Here is a 19,009-nt window from a genome sequence, read left to right as displayed (position 1 = left end):
GTTCACTTCCCAAATGCTTGCAGCAGTGGGAGCTGGGCTGGGGCCAGAACCAGGTCTTCCATGCAGCTAGCAAGGAGCCAATCATTTGAGCTATCACCTGATGCCTCCTAGGATCTATGTGGGCATGAAGCCAGATTCAGGGTCCAGGGCCAGGCACTGAGTCCAGGCAATCTGATATGGGAAGTGGGTATCCTAGCTGGTATCTTAACCACTAGGCTGAACTCCAATCCCAGAAAGGAAATTCCTTTTAAAAAATGTATTTACGTATTCATTTCAAAGAGAAACATAGAAAGAGGGAGAGAGAGAGAGAACTGCTATCCACTGGTTTACGTCCCAAATGCCCTCAACAACAAAAAGGCAAGGCTAGGTCAGATGGCAGGCAGTAGCCAGGAATTCCATGTGTGTTCTTATGTGGGTGGCAGGGACCCAAGCATCTGAGCCATCATCCACTGCCTTCTCACGTGCATTAACAGGAAGCTGGATTGAAAACAGAGGAAGCAAGCCGGCGCCATGGCTTAACAGGCTAATCCTCTGCCTTGCGGCGCCGGCACACCAGGTTCTAGTCCCGGTTGGGGCACCGATCCTGTCCCGGTTGCCCCTCTTCCAGGCCAGCTCTCTGCTGTGGCCAGGGAGTGCAGTGGAGGATGGCTCAAGTGCTTGGGCCCTGTACCCCATGGGAGACCAGGAGAAGCACCTGGCTCCTGCCATCGGATCAGCGCGGTGCGCTGGCCACAGCGCGCCTACCGCGGCAGCCATTGGAGGGTGAACCAATGGCAAAAAGGAAGACCTTTCTCTCTGTCTCCCTCTACTGTCCACTCTGCCTGTCAAAAAAAATTTAAAAAAAAAAAGAAAAAGAAAAAGAAAACAGAGGAAGCAGAACAGGACTTGAACTAGCACTCTGATATGGGATGTGGTGACGCAAGTGGCAGCTTAACTGACTGGGCTACAACACTCACCACAGGAAATTCTAATACAAGAGTACATCAAAAAGTTCAAGGAAATTAAAATTTTTCATAATACTAATTTTCTATGAAATTTTGAAGATCCTTTATGCACGCAACATCAATGAACACTAAAGATACCATACATAATCCAGACACAAAAGGATAAATATTGTATGACTCCACTTATATGAGATACCTTGAAAAGTCAAATTCATAGAAAGAAAGTAGAAAAGTGACTAGAAGGAAACAAAGGCAGGGAGGAGTGTCGAGTTATTATTTAATGGTATATAGTTTCAGTTTGGGAAGATGAAAGAGTTCTGGAAATGGATGGTGGTGACAGGTGTAGAACAAGGTGAACATACATAAGGCTACTGAATTGTACACCTAAAAATAGTCAAAATCGGGGCCGGTGTTATGGTGCAGCGTGTAAAGTGCCACTGCTTGTGGCACTGACATCCCATATGGGTGCCGGTTGGAGTCCTAGCTGCTCCCCTTCCCATCCAGCTCCCTGCTGATGTGTCTGGGAAAGCAACGCAAAATGGCCCAGGTGCTTGGGCCCCTGCACCCATGTGGGACACCTGCAAGAAGCTCCTGCTTCAGATCAGATCAGCTCTGGCTGTTGCAGCCATTTGGGGGGAATGAACCAGTAGATAGAAGATCTGTCTCTCTGTATCCCCCTTTCCCTCTCTCCCTCTCTGTAATTCTGCTTTTCAAATAAATAAATAAATAAATCTTTAAAAAAGACTCAAAATGGTGTATTTTATGTTGAGTACATTTTACCATCATTTTTGCAAATACAAAGCTCAAAGTGGAACATTTAAAGGATGTCTGGTGAGAGTCTGTATAGAAAGGTTTGGGTCTTAATTGTCTCTAAAAACAAAAATCTGAAAATCTAAATGTCTAGTGTGGGTACTAAGTTTTTTTAGAGATTTATTTATTTATTTGAAAAGCGGAGTTACAGAGATGCAGAGGCAGAGAGAGACAGAGAGATCTTCAATCTGCTGGTTCACTCCCCAAATGGCTGCAATGGCCAGAGCTGCGCCAATCTGGAGCCAGGAGTTTCTTCCAGGTCTCCCACGAGGATCCAGGGGCTCAAGCTCTTGGGCCATCTTCTACTGCTTTCCCAAGACATAGCAAGAAAGCTGGATTGGAAATGGAGCAGCCAGGACTCAAACCAGCACCCATATGGGATGCTGTCATGCAGGTGACAGCTTTACCCACTACGCCACAGCACCGGCCCCCTTGAAGTTTTTAAAAACATATATATTTAGCTCGAAGTTTGCTTGTTGTACATATTTGTCTAAATATATGTGAAGCTGTAAATGTTATATCTCAGGCCGGCGCTGTGGCTCAACAGGCTAATCCTCTGCCTAGTGGCGCCGGCACACCGGGTTCTAGTACCGGTCAGGGCGCCGGATTCTGTCCCGGTTGCCCCTCTTCCAGGCCAGCTCTCTGCTGTGGCCAGGGAGTGCAGTGGAGGATGGCCCAAGTGCTTGGGCCCTGCACCCACATGGGAGACCAGGAGAAGCACCTGGCTCCTGCCTTCGGATCAGCATGGTGCGCCAGCCACAGTGCGCCGGCCGCAGCAGCCATTGGAGAGTGAACCAACGGCAAAGGAAGACCTTTCTCTTTGTCTCTCTCTCTCTCACTGTCCACTCTGCCTGTCAAAAAAAAAAATGTTATATCTCAGTGCTTTCCTATGTTTTTAAATTGAGAGACTGTGTCTTCCTTAATCAAACATACAGAATTGTGAAATAACAGATTACCAAATGTTATTTTTCTTTAAAGCTAAAATCATTCCTGATGTTAATATAACAAAAATTGTGCTAATAAGCTAAGATGTGTAAGTATGCACCTTCTTTTTAAAACATCAAAACCATAAAAAGGAGAATAAAATGTATTTATATCCAATTCTTAGCACAGAGTTTCTTCCTGTGATGTGTATATGACGAGCATGTCTCCTGCTCGTTTGGCTTGGATTGTAGTTACAGCTCTCTCACACAGAGAAGCCCAGTCTGTGTAAGTCCTCCCGATGCCACCTCAGTCATGTGCTTGCCAACTTCAGAGGGCACAGGGGTAATTCTTTTGCATTTTATGCCCTTAAGCTTTTGAGAAGAGGGACTTAAAGCTGGATTGCTCACTCTAGGAAGAAGCCATTCCTGAGATGGTACAGCTGAAGGCTTAGCTACAGAGAGGTGAAAGTGAGTATGAGTTCCCTGTCCACTGAGCACCAAGAAAGAGACAGATCTGTCTGTATTCTTAGGGCAGTACCTGTGGTGGTCACTTTCTCTTGGCCCTTCAGACTGACATCTTGCTCTTAGGGGGAAAGGTCTAACACTGAGCTCCTCTAGGAAATCCTGGTGCTGCACCTGCAGGACAGTAGAGACAGAGTGGTAATTTTCCTCAATAATAGTAACATCTGAGACAGGCAGAAATTATAGTTATACCTTGGTATATTAGACAGGGTCTTAGCAATAGTCAATAAAAATTATAGAAGGCCATTGTTTTGGACTAAGCTCCTGTGCCAAGCCCCAACAGACCAGACTGAAATCAAAATGGGGTCACTCATACTAAATTTCCACATCACCAAGCTGAAACTAAGCTGTTTTCAGGGGGGAAATGACCTTGTAAGAAATCAGTTTTGGAGAGACAGTTAAATTTCTCAAACAGTGCAATTTCAATTAGCATGCCTTAATCCTTACACATAAGAAATGCTAAGGAAGTAACCTGATGTTAATTGAGTAGCTGTTTTTCTATCTTTCTGTCTCCTTGTCCCTCTCTTACAAGAAAATTGTCTTTAAAATGACCAATCCATTATTTGCTTTTCATTTCTGCTTTTTCAGCCTTTTTCAGTGTACAAAATCCACCTCTTCAGCTCTGTATATTGGATCACTTATTTTGTCCCAAAATAAAAAGTAAAACCAATTAAAATTAAACCAAATTGCTGTAATCGTGTCCTTTGGCAGCAGGAAATAGGGAGTAAATGAGAAAAATCTGATGAATTGACTATTCACAAAAGTTAAAGGAAGACAACAAAGTCTAATGATAGCAGGGAGCCCATGTTGTTTCCAGGCTTGAAGAGGTAAGGGGAGCAAGATTAACAGATTCCTAAAAGAGTTGGAGGGGCTGGCTCTGTGCTGTAAGGGGCTAAGCTTCTGCCTGTGGCGCCAACATCTCATTTAGGCACTGGTTTGTGTCCTGCCTGCTCCTCTTCTGATCCAGTTCTCTTCTGTGGCCTGGGAAGCAGTAGAAGATGGCCCAAGTACTTTGGCCCCTGCACTTGTGTGGGAAACCTAGTAGAAGCTCCTAGTCCTGGCATCGGACTGGTTCAGTTCAGCTTTGGCCATTGCAGCCATCTGGGGAGTGAACCAGCAGATGGGAGACCTTTCTCTCTGTCTCTCCCTCTCTCTCTCTCTGTAATTCTACCTCTCAAATAAATAAAAATTTTAAGAAAGAAAGAAAGCTAGAGCAGTAGCAGTAGCTGAAGCTGAAGGGGAGGGCAACTGGGTAGGAACTGTGGCTTTTGGTTAAAAAAAAAAAAAAAAAGTAACATCATTAACCCTTGTTTTCACCTCTGTCAGAGCCTCCTACTGGCCACACTCTACCTGAGAGATTGAAAAGGTAGAAGCTAGCTGTGTGTGGACTTTAGTTAACTGGAAGTTCTCATGTTGGTCAGTTCATGACCATTGAGAGAAGCAGAAGTAGTAGATTTTGAAAAGTGGCTTCTGGTGGGTTTAAGGTCATTGCATTGGGGCCTCAGCGATTCTAAGCTCTAAAATAAAGGATTCTGGTTTACAGTACAGAACTCAGCAATAACTGGGATGGTCAGCAGAGGGCAGTCTATTGGAACGATGACTTATGTCTCAAGTGTGGAGTGTGAAGGCCCTACTGGCCCTGACTCACTTGCAGTTGTATTTTCCTTAGAGAGAGTAGAAATATGAGGTCCCTTTCTAAAAAAGCATCTACCTAAAGGGCCTCTGTGGCTAAAGGGATCTACATAATTTAAGACATAAAGCATATTTTATTATAGACACCAACTTTCCACACTGTACTGCAGATGTTCTGAAAGTCACAGTGGTGGAGGTTCTGATCTATTTTCCAAGTTTGAAATAATAGAGACTGCATTACAATCAATACTGTGGTCCCCACTGGCTTGGAGCTAAGTTTAGAAGTTAGACTGTGGCTCTAAATGCTGCTTGCTACTCTTGCTGCTCAAGCTCCTCATTCTAACTGGGGAGGTCAGTGGTAGGGGAGAGGAGCTGAACAAACATGATGGGGAGGGCAGAGCTCAGAGAAAACAAAAACTTGGAATGATCTCAGAATTTGGGTTGTGTATTTCAAAAAGAGAGTTAAATGAGAGGCTTTGGTAGAATAACGAGCAGGCAAGAAACAGAAGAAAAAGTCTTAAAAAGCTGGCAAGATACAAGCTCAGAAAAAGGCTGTAAAAAATTCATCTACATTTAGAAGAAAAGAAAATTTGAATCTCAACAACAGTAGTGGTAACTAGCAGGATCTACAGAAAGAAAGACTTGCATTTCATATATTGGGCCAATTATTCTTAAGAATGGCAAAGTACTACGATGCCTTGTTGCATTTTTTTTACTTGAATGAATACATCAGAATATTTAGAAACAGCTGAAGTCACTTGATAAACTTTGCTCAACCTAAAAGCAATTTCACAAGCTTCACATTATTTCCATAAATTATATATTCAGAAAGTTTGTGATTTTTAGGGCTAAGTCTCAAGTCTTTTATTTTTTTAAGATGTATTTATTTGAAAGGCAGAGTTACAGAGAGGCAGAGAGGCAGAGAGAGAGAGAAAGAGAGAGAGAGGTCTTCTATCCATTGGTTCACTCCCCAGAGGACTGAAATGGCCATAGCTGCGCTGACTGAAGCCAGGAGTCAGGAGCTTCTTATGGGTCTCCCACGCAGGTGCAGGGGGAGCCCAAGCACTTGGACCATCTTCTACTGCTTTCCCAGGCCATAGCAGAGAGCTAGATTGGAAGTGGAGCAGCTGGGACTGGGACTGGCACCCATATAGGATGCTGGCACTGAGGGTGGTGGCTTTACCTGCTATGCCACAGCGTCAGCCCCTAAGCCTCAAGTCTTAACACAGAATACTCAAATGTACTCTTCAAAAATGTGGACAATTCCAAACAGCTTTTGTTTAGGTGGCTTATACCTGTCAACACTGTATTAGAAATTAAAACTATTAAAACATTCATAAATAAATTACTCATAGGAGCCAGCACTGTGGCATAGTGGATAAAGCCGCTGCCTGTAGTACCAGCATCCCAAATGGACACTGGTTCGAGACCTGGCTACTCCACTTACAATCCAACTCTCTGCTATGGCCTAGGAAGCAGTAGAGGATGGCCCAAGTGCTTGGGCCCCTGCACCCGCCTGGGAGACCTGGAAGAAGTCTTGGCTTCGGATCGGCCCAGCTTTGGCTGTTGGCGGCCAACTGGGGAGTGAACCAGAGGTTGGAAGATCTCTCTCTCTGCCTCTGCCTCTCTATAACTCTGCCTTTCAAATAAATAAATCTTTAAAAAATAAATAACTCATAAATCCATGACATGCTTATGTAAATAACATCTTTAGTGAAAAATAACTATATTTTTCAAAACTATAAGCTCTTTAATGCTTGCTTATTACACACAGCAGACTTTTCCTATTAGCTTTTTTTTATTTTTTATTTCATAAATGTGAATTTACAAAGTGCAACTTTTGTATTGTTGTGGCCCCCCCCCCAACCTCCCTCCCTCCCCTCTCCCTCTCCTTCTCCCATCCCGCCCTTTATCGAGTTTCATTTTCAATTATCTTCATATACTGAAGATCAACTTAGTATATACTAAGCAAGGATTTCAACAGGCTGCACTCACACAACGGCACAAGGTATAGGGTACTGTTCAACTAGTAGTGTTGTTTTTAAGTTTCATAGTAAAACACATTAAGGACAGAGATCCTACGTGGGGAGCATGTACCCAGTGACTCCCGTTGTTGATTTAACAACTGGCACTCTTATTTAGGACGTCAGCAATCACCCAAGACTCTTGCTATGAGCTGTCTAGGCTATGGAAGCCCCTTGAGTTCACCGACTCTGAACTTGGTTAGTCAAGGCCGTATCACAGTAGAGGTTCCTTCCTCCCTTCAGAGAAAGGCGCCTCTCTCCTTGACGGCCTGTTCCTTCTGCTGGGGTCTTGTTCACCAGGATCTTTCATTTAGATTGTTTTTTTGCCACCGTGTCATGGCTTTCCATGCCTGTGAGACTCTCATGGACCTTTTAGCCAGATCCGAATGTCCCAAGGGTTGATTCTGAGGCAGGAATGCTGCCTATTAGCTTTTGCATTCAACATATTCCATATGTTGAGTGGATTGAAGTACATAAAGAAAATCTATACACAGATAAGTAGTTAAAAAAAAAAGAGGAATTTTAAATAATTTTTCAGATAATTGCGGATATTGTTTGGTACTACACTAAATTAGACAAGTAGTAGAGTAGTAATTTCTTAAAGATTAGTTGCAATCTGGAATCCTCCATTTTATCACTGAACATTAAATTCCATTCCTGAGCCTTGAATGGATTTTTACAATGCATGGTTATTTAACATCACACATTTGTTATTTTAAAAATATTGGTTCACTGATTTATGCAAATCTTTCAAATGCTGACACATTTCATTGTACAATTCTCAATCACATTTTTTTAATTTAATGATTACTTTAAGTCATGGCGGCAGATACATTTTCTAAAATTCTGATTTTTCAGTTGAAAGCTGAATTTTGCCAATGGCAACACATTCCATCAGTTGTTTTTCTAGAAATGACAGGTTTACCTTTGTTTTTGATGAAATATCTGACAAGTACTCGAGTCTGAATAAACAATTTGCCTCAATCATTATTTCAAGTAAATATGGTGTTCTAGGAGTAAAGTGGCTAGCTCAGTTTGCAGCTGAACCAACTGCTGAAGTATTTATGCAGCACACATACTTTGTTATGCAGTGGGAGTGCTTTATGTATACTTCCCATTTTATCACACAGAATATTAACAACATGTACTCAAAAATTGAGACTTAATACAATTAGTATTACTACTTCTTCAAAGACATTCTAAAGTGAAATAGGTATTTTTAACTGCATATGGCATTAAGTTGCTACTAAAACAGTAATTGTACCACAGTCTTACCCACTATGGTTTTGCACCATCGGTGCAAATGTCAAACAGAAAAAAAGGCAAATAATGTCTTAGTATTATAATAGTTCAGGCATAGCAGATAACCCCCTTAAAAACATCTCAGGGATTCTCCAGGTGCCTACGATTATAGTTAGACATTAATTCTCTTTATCCCTGTTAGAATGTAAGTTGTACAATTCCTAGGATTCTTAATCTCTTGTTCAGACATGCCTCCAGGGCATTCAATAAATATTCACTAATTAGTTAATGAAAATAATCAGAACTAGATCATGATAGCGAAGATCTTATGATCTGCATTATTAGAAATTCATTTTTTTTTGACAGGCAGAGTGGACAGTGAGAGAGAGAGACAGAAAGATCTTCCTTTTTCTGTTGGTTCACCCTCCAATGGCCGCTGCGACCAGTGCGCTACGGCTGGCGCACCACACTGATCTGAAGCCAGGAGCCAGGTGCTTCTCCTGGTCTCCCATGCAGGTACAGGGCCCAAGCACTTGGGCCATCCTCCACTGCACTCGCGAGCCACAGCAGAGAGCTGGACTGGAAGAGGAGCAATGGGGACAGAATCCGGCGCCCCGAGTGGGACTAGAACCCAATGTGCTGGCACCACAGGCAGAGGATTAGCCTATTGAGCCGCGGCACTGGCCTGGAAATTCATTTTTAAAAATTTATTTTTCATTCTCTTACTTTCTCACCCTTTCCCCAAGCCGGTTGGGCTTCTCCCACCCGACAATGAATCTTTCCCTTAACTCCAGTGTTTGGTGTGTTTTGTGGTGGCTTTACATTAGTGCCGTGACTCAGATCCATGCTCTCTCATCGACCTTGCGCTCCCCTCAGGGATTTGAGGTGCTTTGGGATCCTGTACCCTGGCCAGCCACAAAGCACACCCCTGGACCTCCTTCCACACTACTGAACGCTTTGTGATCTCCACCCACACGCCAGCCTTTCAAATTCCTGAGTGTTTAGAGGAGGTGATAATGGAAAAAAAGCAAAACCTTCACCAACCAGGCAGTCAACCAAATGCTGCTACGGGGATATACTCGGCTCCCCACCTAGGAGATCGAGGCTTGAGACATCGCTCCATGCCAGCAGGAAGTAGTTCCAAAGACAGATCATCATCCCTCCATCCATCCTGGACTTCTGGGCCGATGTAATCCCATATAGCACTTGCTTTATAAAAAACAAAAGAGGCGAATGTAAGTAAAATGGCGCAGTCTTGTCTGTGGCGTGATTTATGCCCCAGACACCATCCTAGGCTCTAGCCCCCGCTGCCAGGTGACCAGATGGCCCAACCACAAGTGTGCACTCCACCTCCACCCTAATGGGATTCACTGCTCCTATTTCCCTGCTTCCCTGGAAAGGTATAACAGGACCTGTTCCCCATACATGTGCTCTCTCTTACTCTCTCACCCTCTCCCCCATCCTGTCAGGCTTCCCCCACCCAATAAACCTTTCCCCTAAAAAAATATATTTTTAAAATAGGTGAAGTATACAACAGGATACTTGGTGAAAAGTCTCCCATTCTGCTTCCCCCAAAGTGCTTATTATTGCCAGTTTCTTACAGATTTTTCCATGGATATTTTATGGACTCACAAGCATTATATACAACAGCATGTTCCTTTGACCTATCACACATAGAGTAGTATATTATACACAATAAGGAATGCATTGTGCTTTTTTAAACGTAAGCTTTTTCTTTTGGAATAATTTACAGAAAAGATACAAAGATAGTATGGAGATTCTTATATACTGCTTACTCAGCTTCTAGTACTGTTCACATCTTACATAACTATAGTGCCAAATCAAAGCTAATAAATTAACACCACTACATTATTACTAACTAAATTATACAATTCACTCATACTTCACTAGTTCTGTGCTTTCAGTTCTAGAATCCAATCCAGGATGCCACATTACCATGGGGCTTTTTTCACTTCAAAGGTATCTTGATTGTTTTTTATCAGCTAATACGTAGTTGTCTATCTGGAAGGACTACAGAATGAATTCATAGAAGTTGAATTGTTGAGTTAAGGATTATGCACCTTTAAAAGTTACCAAACCTCACATCCTCAGAGAAATGACCAAACCCATCTTAAATGGCCCACCTGTGATTTGAGTATTTTAAGTTCCTAAGAAGTTCTAAGAGCTGGACTGGGGAATTAACGAGAGTAGTGAAATGGAAAATTCTCAAAAAATTTGGATACCTTAAAATAATTTGCTTTAAATGTACTGGAACATAGCATTGCATGACTTACATTATGCCAATACTCTATTGTATCGTGACCTGTGTACAGTATATAGTTGACTCCTCGTAGGACCGCTAGGGGGCTCTGCTAGAAGGGGTTTTTTATCGTCTATGTTAGTCCACTTAGGAAATGTTTTGAGAGGATCCTTATAACTCTGAACTTCTAAAACGTGAAAGAGATCGTTAACTCTAGCTTTCTTATTTCACAGACGAGGAAACCAAAGCTGGCCAAAAGAGCAGGCATGGGAGGAAACTGTAATAAGAAAATCTGCTCTTGCTTTTTGGGGCAGGAATTCAAGAAATTCCCTTTTGCCATGTGCCTCTGCCGAACTATTCACGTCCAACGGCTACTTCCTTTTTGGCTGCCACAATTGTCGTTATTTTTACTAAGTTCATATGGCTGCCATATTTTTGCAATAGGACATTTTACTGATTGGGTTATGTGATTACGACCTTTAATCCCCATTCCAAAAGTTCTACTCATAAGACTCCTTGGTGTCAAAACCATCTTATTTACTGCAAGCGCTGTTGACCATGTCAAATAGCTTTTCAAACATAGTATCCACCTCCACCATTTTCCTTTTTTTACTCATTCCATATTGATTGAGTGCCTACTAGCGCCAGACACCTTAGCAGACCCTAGGCCCCAACACCATCCCCCTAAGGAGCTTCTGTTAGGCCAGTGTTCACCTTAATGCGTACAGACTTCCACAAGCCTGGCCCAGTGTTCTGAATCAGCAGCAGCAGCAGCAGGGAGCTTGTTAGGCACCTCCTTAGGCCCGGCCTGCATTCTAAAGATGAGGCCCACCAATACGATTAAAAAAAAAAAAAAGAAAAGAAAAGAAAAACTTTCAGGGGTTTTGATGAACACTCAAGTTTGAAAACCAAGGTTTTAGTTCCACAGATTAGCGGTCAATATTTGGTTTCTAAACCCACTTCAGATCTTTCCAGGGGAAACCTATCTCAACTAGAAGCAGTGGGCTCCAACAATAGCCGCCCTGAGTTTAATGACGGGTAGTACCTCAGATGATCATTATTAAGAGTGGCCGTCATGGTCTGCCCCACCCCCCCAAAGAAAAAAAACCATTAAAAAAAAAAAAAACAGCAAAAAAACCCAAGCCACCGCCGTGGCTTTTCTGGGGCTGCCGTAACCGGCCATGGGCCGACCGGAACCCTGGGGCCCGCGCTTTCACACGGAGCCCGGATCCGGCTGAGTCAGGGCGACGCTCAGGCCGCGTGGGGCCGCGGGAAGCCCTCAGCCGGGTTCGGGCCTCCAGGCAGAGGCCAGGGCATGGCAGCCCCGCCAGCACCACACTGGGGGTCCAAGCGAGGCGGGGGTGGGGGGAAGCAGGGGCGCAGCGGCGAATCCGAGAGGCCGGGGCAGGGATGGCCAGCGCGGAAGCCGCACCCGCCCGGCCCCAGACGCCGGCAGGGCGGAGTCACGCGTCCGCAGCTCCGGCCGAGACGCGCGGCGCGGCGCGGGCTCGTGGCTGAGGCGTATGGGGCTACAACGGGAGCGGCTGCGCCGCCCGGCCGGGTCGGTGTCGTGCGCATGCGCGGGTCCGGCGCCATTTTGGTGGCCGGGCGCGGAGGTGATTCCACAGAGCGGAGCCCGGCGGCCGGGGTGGCAGCGGCAGTGTTCGTGTGCTGGGATCTGAATCTCCGAGGGAGGAGGCGGTGGAGGAAGAGGTGGCGGCGGTGGCGGTGGTCGTAGCGGTGGCGGAGGAGGCGGGTACGAATCAGCTGCGGGCGGAGACATGGCCAACATCGCGGTGCAGCGAATCAAGCGGGAGTTCAAGGAGGTGCTGAAGAGCGAGGAGGTCAGAAATGAACTCCCGGACATTCCCCCACCAAGGCCCAGGGCGGGCGGGCCCTCCCAGCGGCGACCCCGATATCCCCGGTGGCCCTCCCCGCGGCCGCCCTTTTGCCTGTGGGGAAGCGGCCGTCTCCCCCTCCTCCTCCCGCCGCCTTCCCCTCCCTTCTAGGGCCCTGGGGTGGACGGCTCGCGGGCGGGTGGTCTGGGGAGGAGCACGGTTTGGGGGGGCGGGTGGAGAGGGGTGCACTCCGCGGCGGGGTGCGAGCTCGCTCTCGAGAGCCCCGAGGCGGCGGCAGCAGCTGGAAGTGTGGCTGTGGGGTGTGGGAAGGCAGCAAGGCCGGGCCTGAGAAAACCCGGGAAGTGGGTTGGGGGAAGGGGAAAGGTGGTAACTGGATCCGGAGAGCAGCGCTGCTCCGAGGCCCACACTCTGAAGGGTCTTGGGGTTGTTGCCTGTTAGGCCTTTGCTGTCCGTTCCGAAGGCGAGGAGCGATGAGAGCCCTGAGGTGCTGGGGGAAGGGAAGGACATGCAGAGGTATTCCCTCCTAGTTAGGCGTGGGGAGACGAGGAAAGGCATAATGGGATACTAGCTTGTTTGGGGCATGGGATAAAGGAATTTTCACCTGAGATGGAGAGTTAATTTCAAATAAGATCTTTATCTCCTTTCCACGTGCCCCCCAGTTCCTAGGCCTCTTTATTGACATCTAGTGCTTTTTAACGGGGCAGAGGCCAGGTAGTGTATTAAAGATATTTACATATTTTTAGCTAAGGAAAAAATAGTGAATGAGTAGCTTATTTGAAAACATTATTTACAGGTTACATATCAGACTGTCTCAAGACAATGCCTCTGTGACTCGTGTTGGGCCATGAAACTCCATTATGATGTCCCTCATAGTTAAAACGTGTGTCTTTTAAAATTAGACCCATTAAAAACAAAGGATTTCACCATGTTACTACATTGTTGTCTCTTAATTGAGTAGGTTTAACTCAATATACATATCTTGACATAGCATATTTATTTTTAAATTGTCTTTTTCTGCTGTTGAGTCCTGCAGAATTTAGATACCTTACTTCTGACTACATTTACTTATGTAAGGTATTTAAAATGTCCTAGTAATTCTGACTCAAAACTCTGCAAGTGTCAGTAGTTTGTCATAACTACTGAAAATTACTATTTTCGAGAGCAACACCCATGTCATTATTGAATATATCATTGCTATTTGTGTCTTTTCTGATTGTTGCTTTGATAATGTCAATAAAGATTTGTGAAACTCAGCCTTCCCAGGATGTGATGAGTAATTGACATAGTCTGATAGCACTTAAGCTTTATTTGTGTCACTGAATCTACTGTGATCTCGTATCTTTCCATACATCAGATGTGGAGAAAATCAATATAAAATTCAAAAATGACAAATGCTAGCAGATCTATTGACTATAGTAGTACGTAAGTCATGATCAGCTCTACAGAGCATGTGTATGAACTCTGACCTTTGTGTTCGTTCATATGCCAAAACTCTGAATGGAAGGATGACTTTGTATTTTTTGTGATACAATGCAGAATAGAGTCATAAATGTCTGGAGAGTGTGCAGTGAAACGGTGATACTAACTTTTTATTTAGTAATGATAAGAAAGATGTATTCCAGGGTGGTTGATGTATATATTCCTAATGAAGAATTGCGGCTAATACTGCTGCCAGCATCCTAAAACATTTCCTTTATAATAAGGGTGTACAAGCCTGAAACTTAATGGACTAATACCTTTTTTTTTTTTTTTGTATTATTTAAAAGTGGTAAGTTACTGCTTCAGGTAATTCACGGGATCTTTTTGCTTTATGTGAGGTGACTTTATCATTGTATTCTTAAGGACTTACGTTGAGGATTGCCAGAAATACTTGTATTACCCTAGAAGTGCATATTGTTAAAATAATCTCTTTTTTTAATGTAAGGGCTGCTAGAGCCTTACTTTTCAAATCGTCATAGTGTTTTAGAGAAAGCAAGCAGGAAATACAAACAAAATTATTTTTAACAGTACCTTTATAAATCTGGAAGGAAACTTCTTTGGAGAAAGTGAGTTACGAAGAACCTTTAGTTAAGGTCAAGCAATTTAATCTTGAAATAAATATAACTAATAAACAGCTTTATTTTCATCAATATTTTAGTGGGCCCAGTTATATAAGTAGATTATGTTGATTATTTTCAGCTTATTGAAGGACTGGTGTTCTTTGTAAGGGTATAAATGCAGTATTTTGAATGGCCGATCAGTAATAAGTTATTTCATCATGTCACGTTATGTAAATCTCTGGTTTTCCCAAGTTTATTTCCTGTTCTTGTGTTTACTAAAACTAGTGGTTGATTTAAAGACCCCTCCCTTTTTGGGGAGCCCTTTTGTGTCTTTGTGAAGATAGCTAATATCACAAGAGGTTATAAACAACTACTAGAACATGTGTTTGCCTGTGCAGGTGAAAGCATCATGAGAAATCGGTAAAAGCAGCTTCTTTTGTGTAGGGGATTGGGTGTATAGGGTATGAAGAGATCTGTTCAGACTAAATAAAATACATAAAGGCACCATCTAAGCCTGTTTTCCTTAGGATAGTGTTTTAGAAATCCATCTTGTAGCTGTTGGAAACTATTTTCTGAAATTGAGTTTTAGGTAATAATTCAGAGTTGCCTGGATTGGTACATTTTGTAGTTACGAGTTGAATTGTTGAGATGATTAGGTGAATTGTTGATTGTGATGTTATAAAACCATTGTATTTTATTCAAAAGTTGTATTATTTGCTATCAATTATTACTGGTATTAACAGCTGCCATTTGTTGCCATTTGCTTATACACTGTTGCTAATTCTTAAACACAAGTCTTTGAATTTAGATTTCTGAGATGAGAAAATTGAGATCCAGAAGAAGTAAAATTATTTGTCTGCGAACATACAGCTTTGGGATTTGGATCTAGGTCTGCTTGTGTTTGTGTTGTACCACATTGTCATGGCTTGTGAAGATAGGCATGGTATTAATTATTTAAAAATAATTGAGCTTGGTTTGCATTGCTAGTTAAAGGATTTAAACGCAACCTAATTTGTTAGTTTAAACTCACTGAAATAAGTGTTACCTCTAACTTAAAAGTTCTTAAGCTTTGGCACTCTTGTGAATTAAAAGCTCTCAATTCAATGTACCTACTCTTGTTTGTATGCTAAGTGGTGTATGTAGTTTTTTCACATTGTAGCTGCATGTTGGTAATGTTTTTATAGTTTCCTAGAGAATGCTTAAACCTATGGCAGAAACAAATTGATTTCACGAAAAACACTTTTGTATATTTTCTTTCAGGGTTAAAACAAATTTTTGTACATTTTAAATTTTACAAATTTAACTTGTTTGATCTAGCTTGATCTAGGTTATTCTGTATAGAAGTAGTTGCAAATCTCTAGAAGAAAGTCTTGATTTCTGAAGACTCGTTTATTTTTTTTAAAAAAGGTTTATTTATTTGAAAGGGAGAGTGATAGAAATCTTCTATCCCTTGGTTCACTCCTCAAATGGCCACAATTGCCAAGGTTGGGCCAGGCCAAAGCGAGGAGGCAGGAACTCCCATCTGGGTCTTCCGCATGAGTGGCAGGAACCTAAGTACTTGCAAGGGCTATCATCTGTTGCCTCTCAGGATGTATTATCAGGAAGCTGGATTGAGAGTGGAGTAACTGGTACTCAGACGTGGGATACGGGCATTGCAAGCAGTTACTTAACTAAGAGAGCTACAGTGCCCACCCCTAAAATGATTTTTATCTTTGTCCTTTGGACATAGATTTAGATACATCTGGGCTCCACTGTTATGTCACACCTTTGTAAAAAATGTATGCTTGTTGGCCGGCGCCGTGGCTCAACAGGCTAATCCTCCGCCTAGTGGCACCGGCACAGGCACACCGGGTTCTAGTCCCGGTTGGGGCGCTGGATTCTGTCCCGGTTGCCCCTCTTCCAGGCCAGCTCTCTGCTATGGCCTGGGAGTGCAGTGGAGGATGGCCCAAGTACTTGGGCTCTGCACCCCATGGGAAACCAGGATAAGCACCTGGCTCCTGGCTTCGGATCAGCGTGGTGCGCCGGCTGCAGCGGCCATTGGAGGGTGAACCAACGGCAAAGGAAGACCTTTCTCTCTGTCTCTCTCTCTCACCTCTCTCACTGTCCACTCTGCCTGTCAAAAAAAAAAAAAAAAGTATGCTTGTATTTCCCAGTGAACATACTGATTACAGCCCCCCCAATTTTCTTTTAAAAGATTTATTCATTTATTTGAAAGTCAGAGTTACACATAAAAGGAGAGGCAGGGCGGGGAGAGGGAGCAGGGAAGGGAGGGAGAGAAGTCTTCCATCTGATGGTTCACTCCCCAGTTGACCGGCTGGAGCTGTGCCCATTAGGAGCCAAGAGCTTCCTTTGGATCTTCCCACGTGGGTGCAAGGGCCCAAAGACTTGGGCCATTTTCTACTGATTTCCCAGGCCATAGCAGAGAGCTGGATTGGAAGTGGAACAGCCGGGACTCGAACCAGCATCCATATGGGATGCTAGCACTGCAGGTGGGGCTTTACCTGCTATGCCACAGTGCTGACCCCCCTCCCTTTTAGATTTATTTGCTTGAGAGGCAGAGTTACAAAGAGAGGGAGAGACAGAGAGGTCTTCCATCCATTGGTTCACTTCCCAGATGGCTGCAACAGTTGGAGTTGGGTGATCAAAAGCCCTGAGCCAGGAACTTTTTCTGGATCTCTCACCTGGGTGCAGGGGCTCAAGCACTTGGGCCATCTTCTGCTTTCCCAGGCCATCAGCAGGGAGCTGGATTGGAATTGGAGCATCCGGGACTGGAACTGGTGCTTATGTGGGATGCTGGCACAGCAAGTAGATGCTTAACCCATTATGCTACAGCACTGGCCCCAGCGTTCCTCCCCCCCCTCCAAATTCTTACCTAACTGGGGAGGTAGGGCAGACAAAGAATAGATAATAATGCTGGGTGCATAGACTGAATGCCATGGTAGTTCTGAGGGAGGGAGATTCTTGACCTCTATCCTGAGGGAAAGTTAAGACTAACCTTAAATTTTAGGAGATAGTTACAAAGGAATTACAAGAATGTGGGAATGTTTGTAGTCACCTGAGTTGAAGCTAGGGAGCATAGAGATTATGGATAAAATCAGGAGCACATTTACATATTTAGAACAGAAAGGTGGAACAGCTGTTATACTCAGCATAGTTGTGGAGTCTGATCACAATTCTGCTTTTCATTGTCTTTGGAAAAAGTTGCCCTTTTTTATAACAAAGAAAATAGTACATATAATAAAGTGTAACTAGCACCCAAATCAAGTTATCAGCAGCGTAGGAAACCTCCCTTTCCCTTTACTTTCCTGACTTCTGATAGCACAGATGAGTTTGGAGTATGTTTGCCTAAAAGAATGGTCATAAAAATATTTACTATGTGGTTATTTTAATGTTGAAAACTTTCAAAAGATGCCTTTCAGGCTTTTTTTTTAACATAATACAGTAGTTGTATGTTAGAAAATGTACTAAAATGCATCAACTTTTAGTTGAAAAAAACCTTACATGTAGGCCACATGACTCATCTACAAGGTCAATTTTTTAGAAAAGATTTATTGATTTAATTGGAAGGTAGGATGACAGAGACAAAGAGATCTTCCACCTACTGGTTCACTCCCAAAATGGCTGCAGTAGCAGGGTCTGGGCCAGGCCAAACTCAGGTGCCAAAATCTCCATGTGGGTCTCCCACAAGGGTGGCAGGGGCTCAAGCCCTTGAGCCATCTTCTGCCTTCCCAGCATGTTAGGAAGTTGGATCAGAAGCAGAGCAGCCAAGACTCTTTAACTGCTACTCTGATAGGGGATGCTGGCATTGCAAGCAGTAGCTTACCCCAATGTGCCACCCCCATTTTTAATCTGTAACAGTGCGGGAAGGTCAAAGGAGTCGTGTACTTGGAACAATGCTTAGTGTATATTAAACAATAGATGGGTAGCTGTTAGATGTCAGAACCAACTATATTTTTATATTCTACTTACTGTTCTTGGATCATAAAGGTTTATCTAAATAGTTTTGTTACTGCTTTATGTCAGTTTGCCTCAAGAAAAGATTTAAGATGAGGGCAGTATTACTTCTTATAGTGTTTCTTTGTGTGCAAGCAACCTATGGGGCTGTGGACAAGGAAGAATGCAAAGGAATAAATGGGGGCTATATTTTCTTTTTTAAATATTTATTTATTTGAAAGTCATAGTTACACAGAGAGAGAAGGAGAGGCAGCAAGAGAGAAAGGTCTTCCATCTGCTGGTTCACTCCCCAATTTACCACAATGGCCGGAGAAGTGCCGATCCAAAGCCAGGAGCCAGGAGCTTCTTCTAGGTCTCCCATGTGGGTGCAGGGGCCCAGGGACTTGGGCCATCTTCTGCTGCTTTCCCAGGTGCATTAGCAGGGATCTGGATTAGAAGTGGAGCAGCTGGGACTTGGAACTGGTGCCCATATGGGATTATGGTACTGCAGGCAGTGGCTTTACCTGCTGCGCCAAAGTGCCGGCCCCCTACCTATTATTTTTAAAATAAATTTTTTTTTTTTTTTTTTAATTTGCAAGGCACAGAGTGCACTGATTCACTGATGAGCTAATTCACTCCCCAAATGCCTGCAATGATTAGGATGTGGCAGGATCCAGGAGGCAGGCACACAAATATTTGAACCATTGCTGCTGCTTCCTATGGTCTGCATTGGTGAGAAACTATGGAGTCAGGAGCCAGAGCCAAACCCAGGCCCTCAGATGTGGAATGCAGGTGTCTTCATGATTAGGCTAAACACTCCC

General features: G+C 43.7%; 1 protein-coding gene and 1 long non-coding RNA gene across 5 annotated transcripts in view; one reads left to right on the top strand and one right to left on the bottom strand.

Annotated features, from left to right (window-relative positions):
- Positions 1–2,745: 2,745 nt before the first annotated feature.
- On the bottom strand, positions 2,746–11,436 carry LOC133775333 (uncharacterized). Its single transcript, XR_009868226.1, has 4 exons — positions 11,072–11,436; positions 9,189–9,306; positions 3,216–3,313; positions 2,746–3,129 (listed from the first exon to the last, which is right to left on the bottom strand). It is a non-coding gene; the product is annotated as an uncharacterized LOC133775333 (long non-coding RNA).
- Positions 11,437–11,915: 479 nt separating this feature from the next.
- Positions 11,916–19,009, top strand: part of UBE2K (ubiquitin conjugating enzyme E2 K) — a 60,852-nt gene continuing 53,758 nt past the window's right edge. For 2 of the 4 annotated variants that reach the window (XM_062212676.1, XM_062212674.1), the window contains exon 1: positions 11,921–12,201. In XM_062212676.1, the coding sequence (XP_062068660.1) occupies positions 12,139–12,201 (63 nt within the window). In that variant the 5' untranslated portion in view covers positions 11,921–12,138. Of the gene's footprint in view, positions 12,202–19,009 lie in introns of all 4 variants that reach the window. The other 2 variants (XM_062212675.1, XM_062212677.1) reach the window with 2 other exon arrangements.

This window comes from Lepus europaeus, chromosome 16, assembly GCF_033115175.1.
Source record: "Lepus europaeus isolate LE1 chromosome 16, mLepTim1.pri, whole genome shotgun sequence".
Taxonomy (NCBI): Eukaryota; Metazoa; Chordata; class Mammalia; order Lagomorpha; family Leporidae; genus Lepus; species Lepus europaeus.
This window is presented reverse-complemented; position numbering and strand designations above follow the sequence as displayed.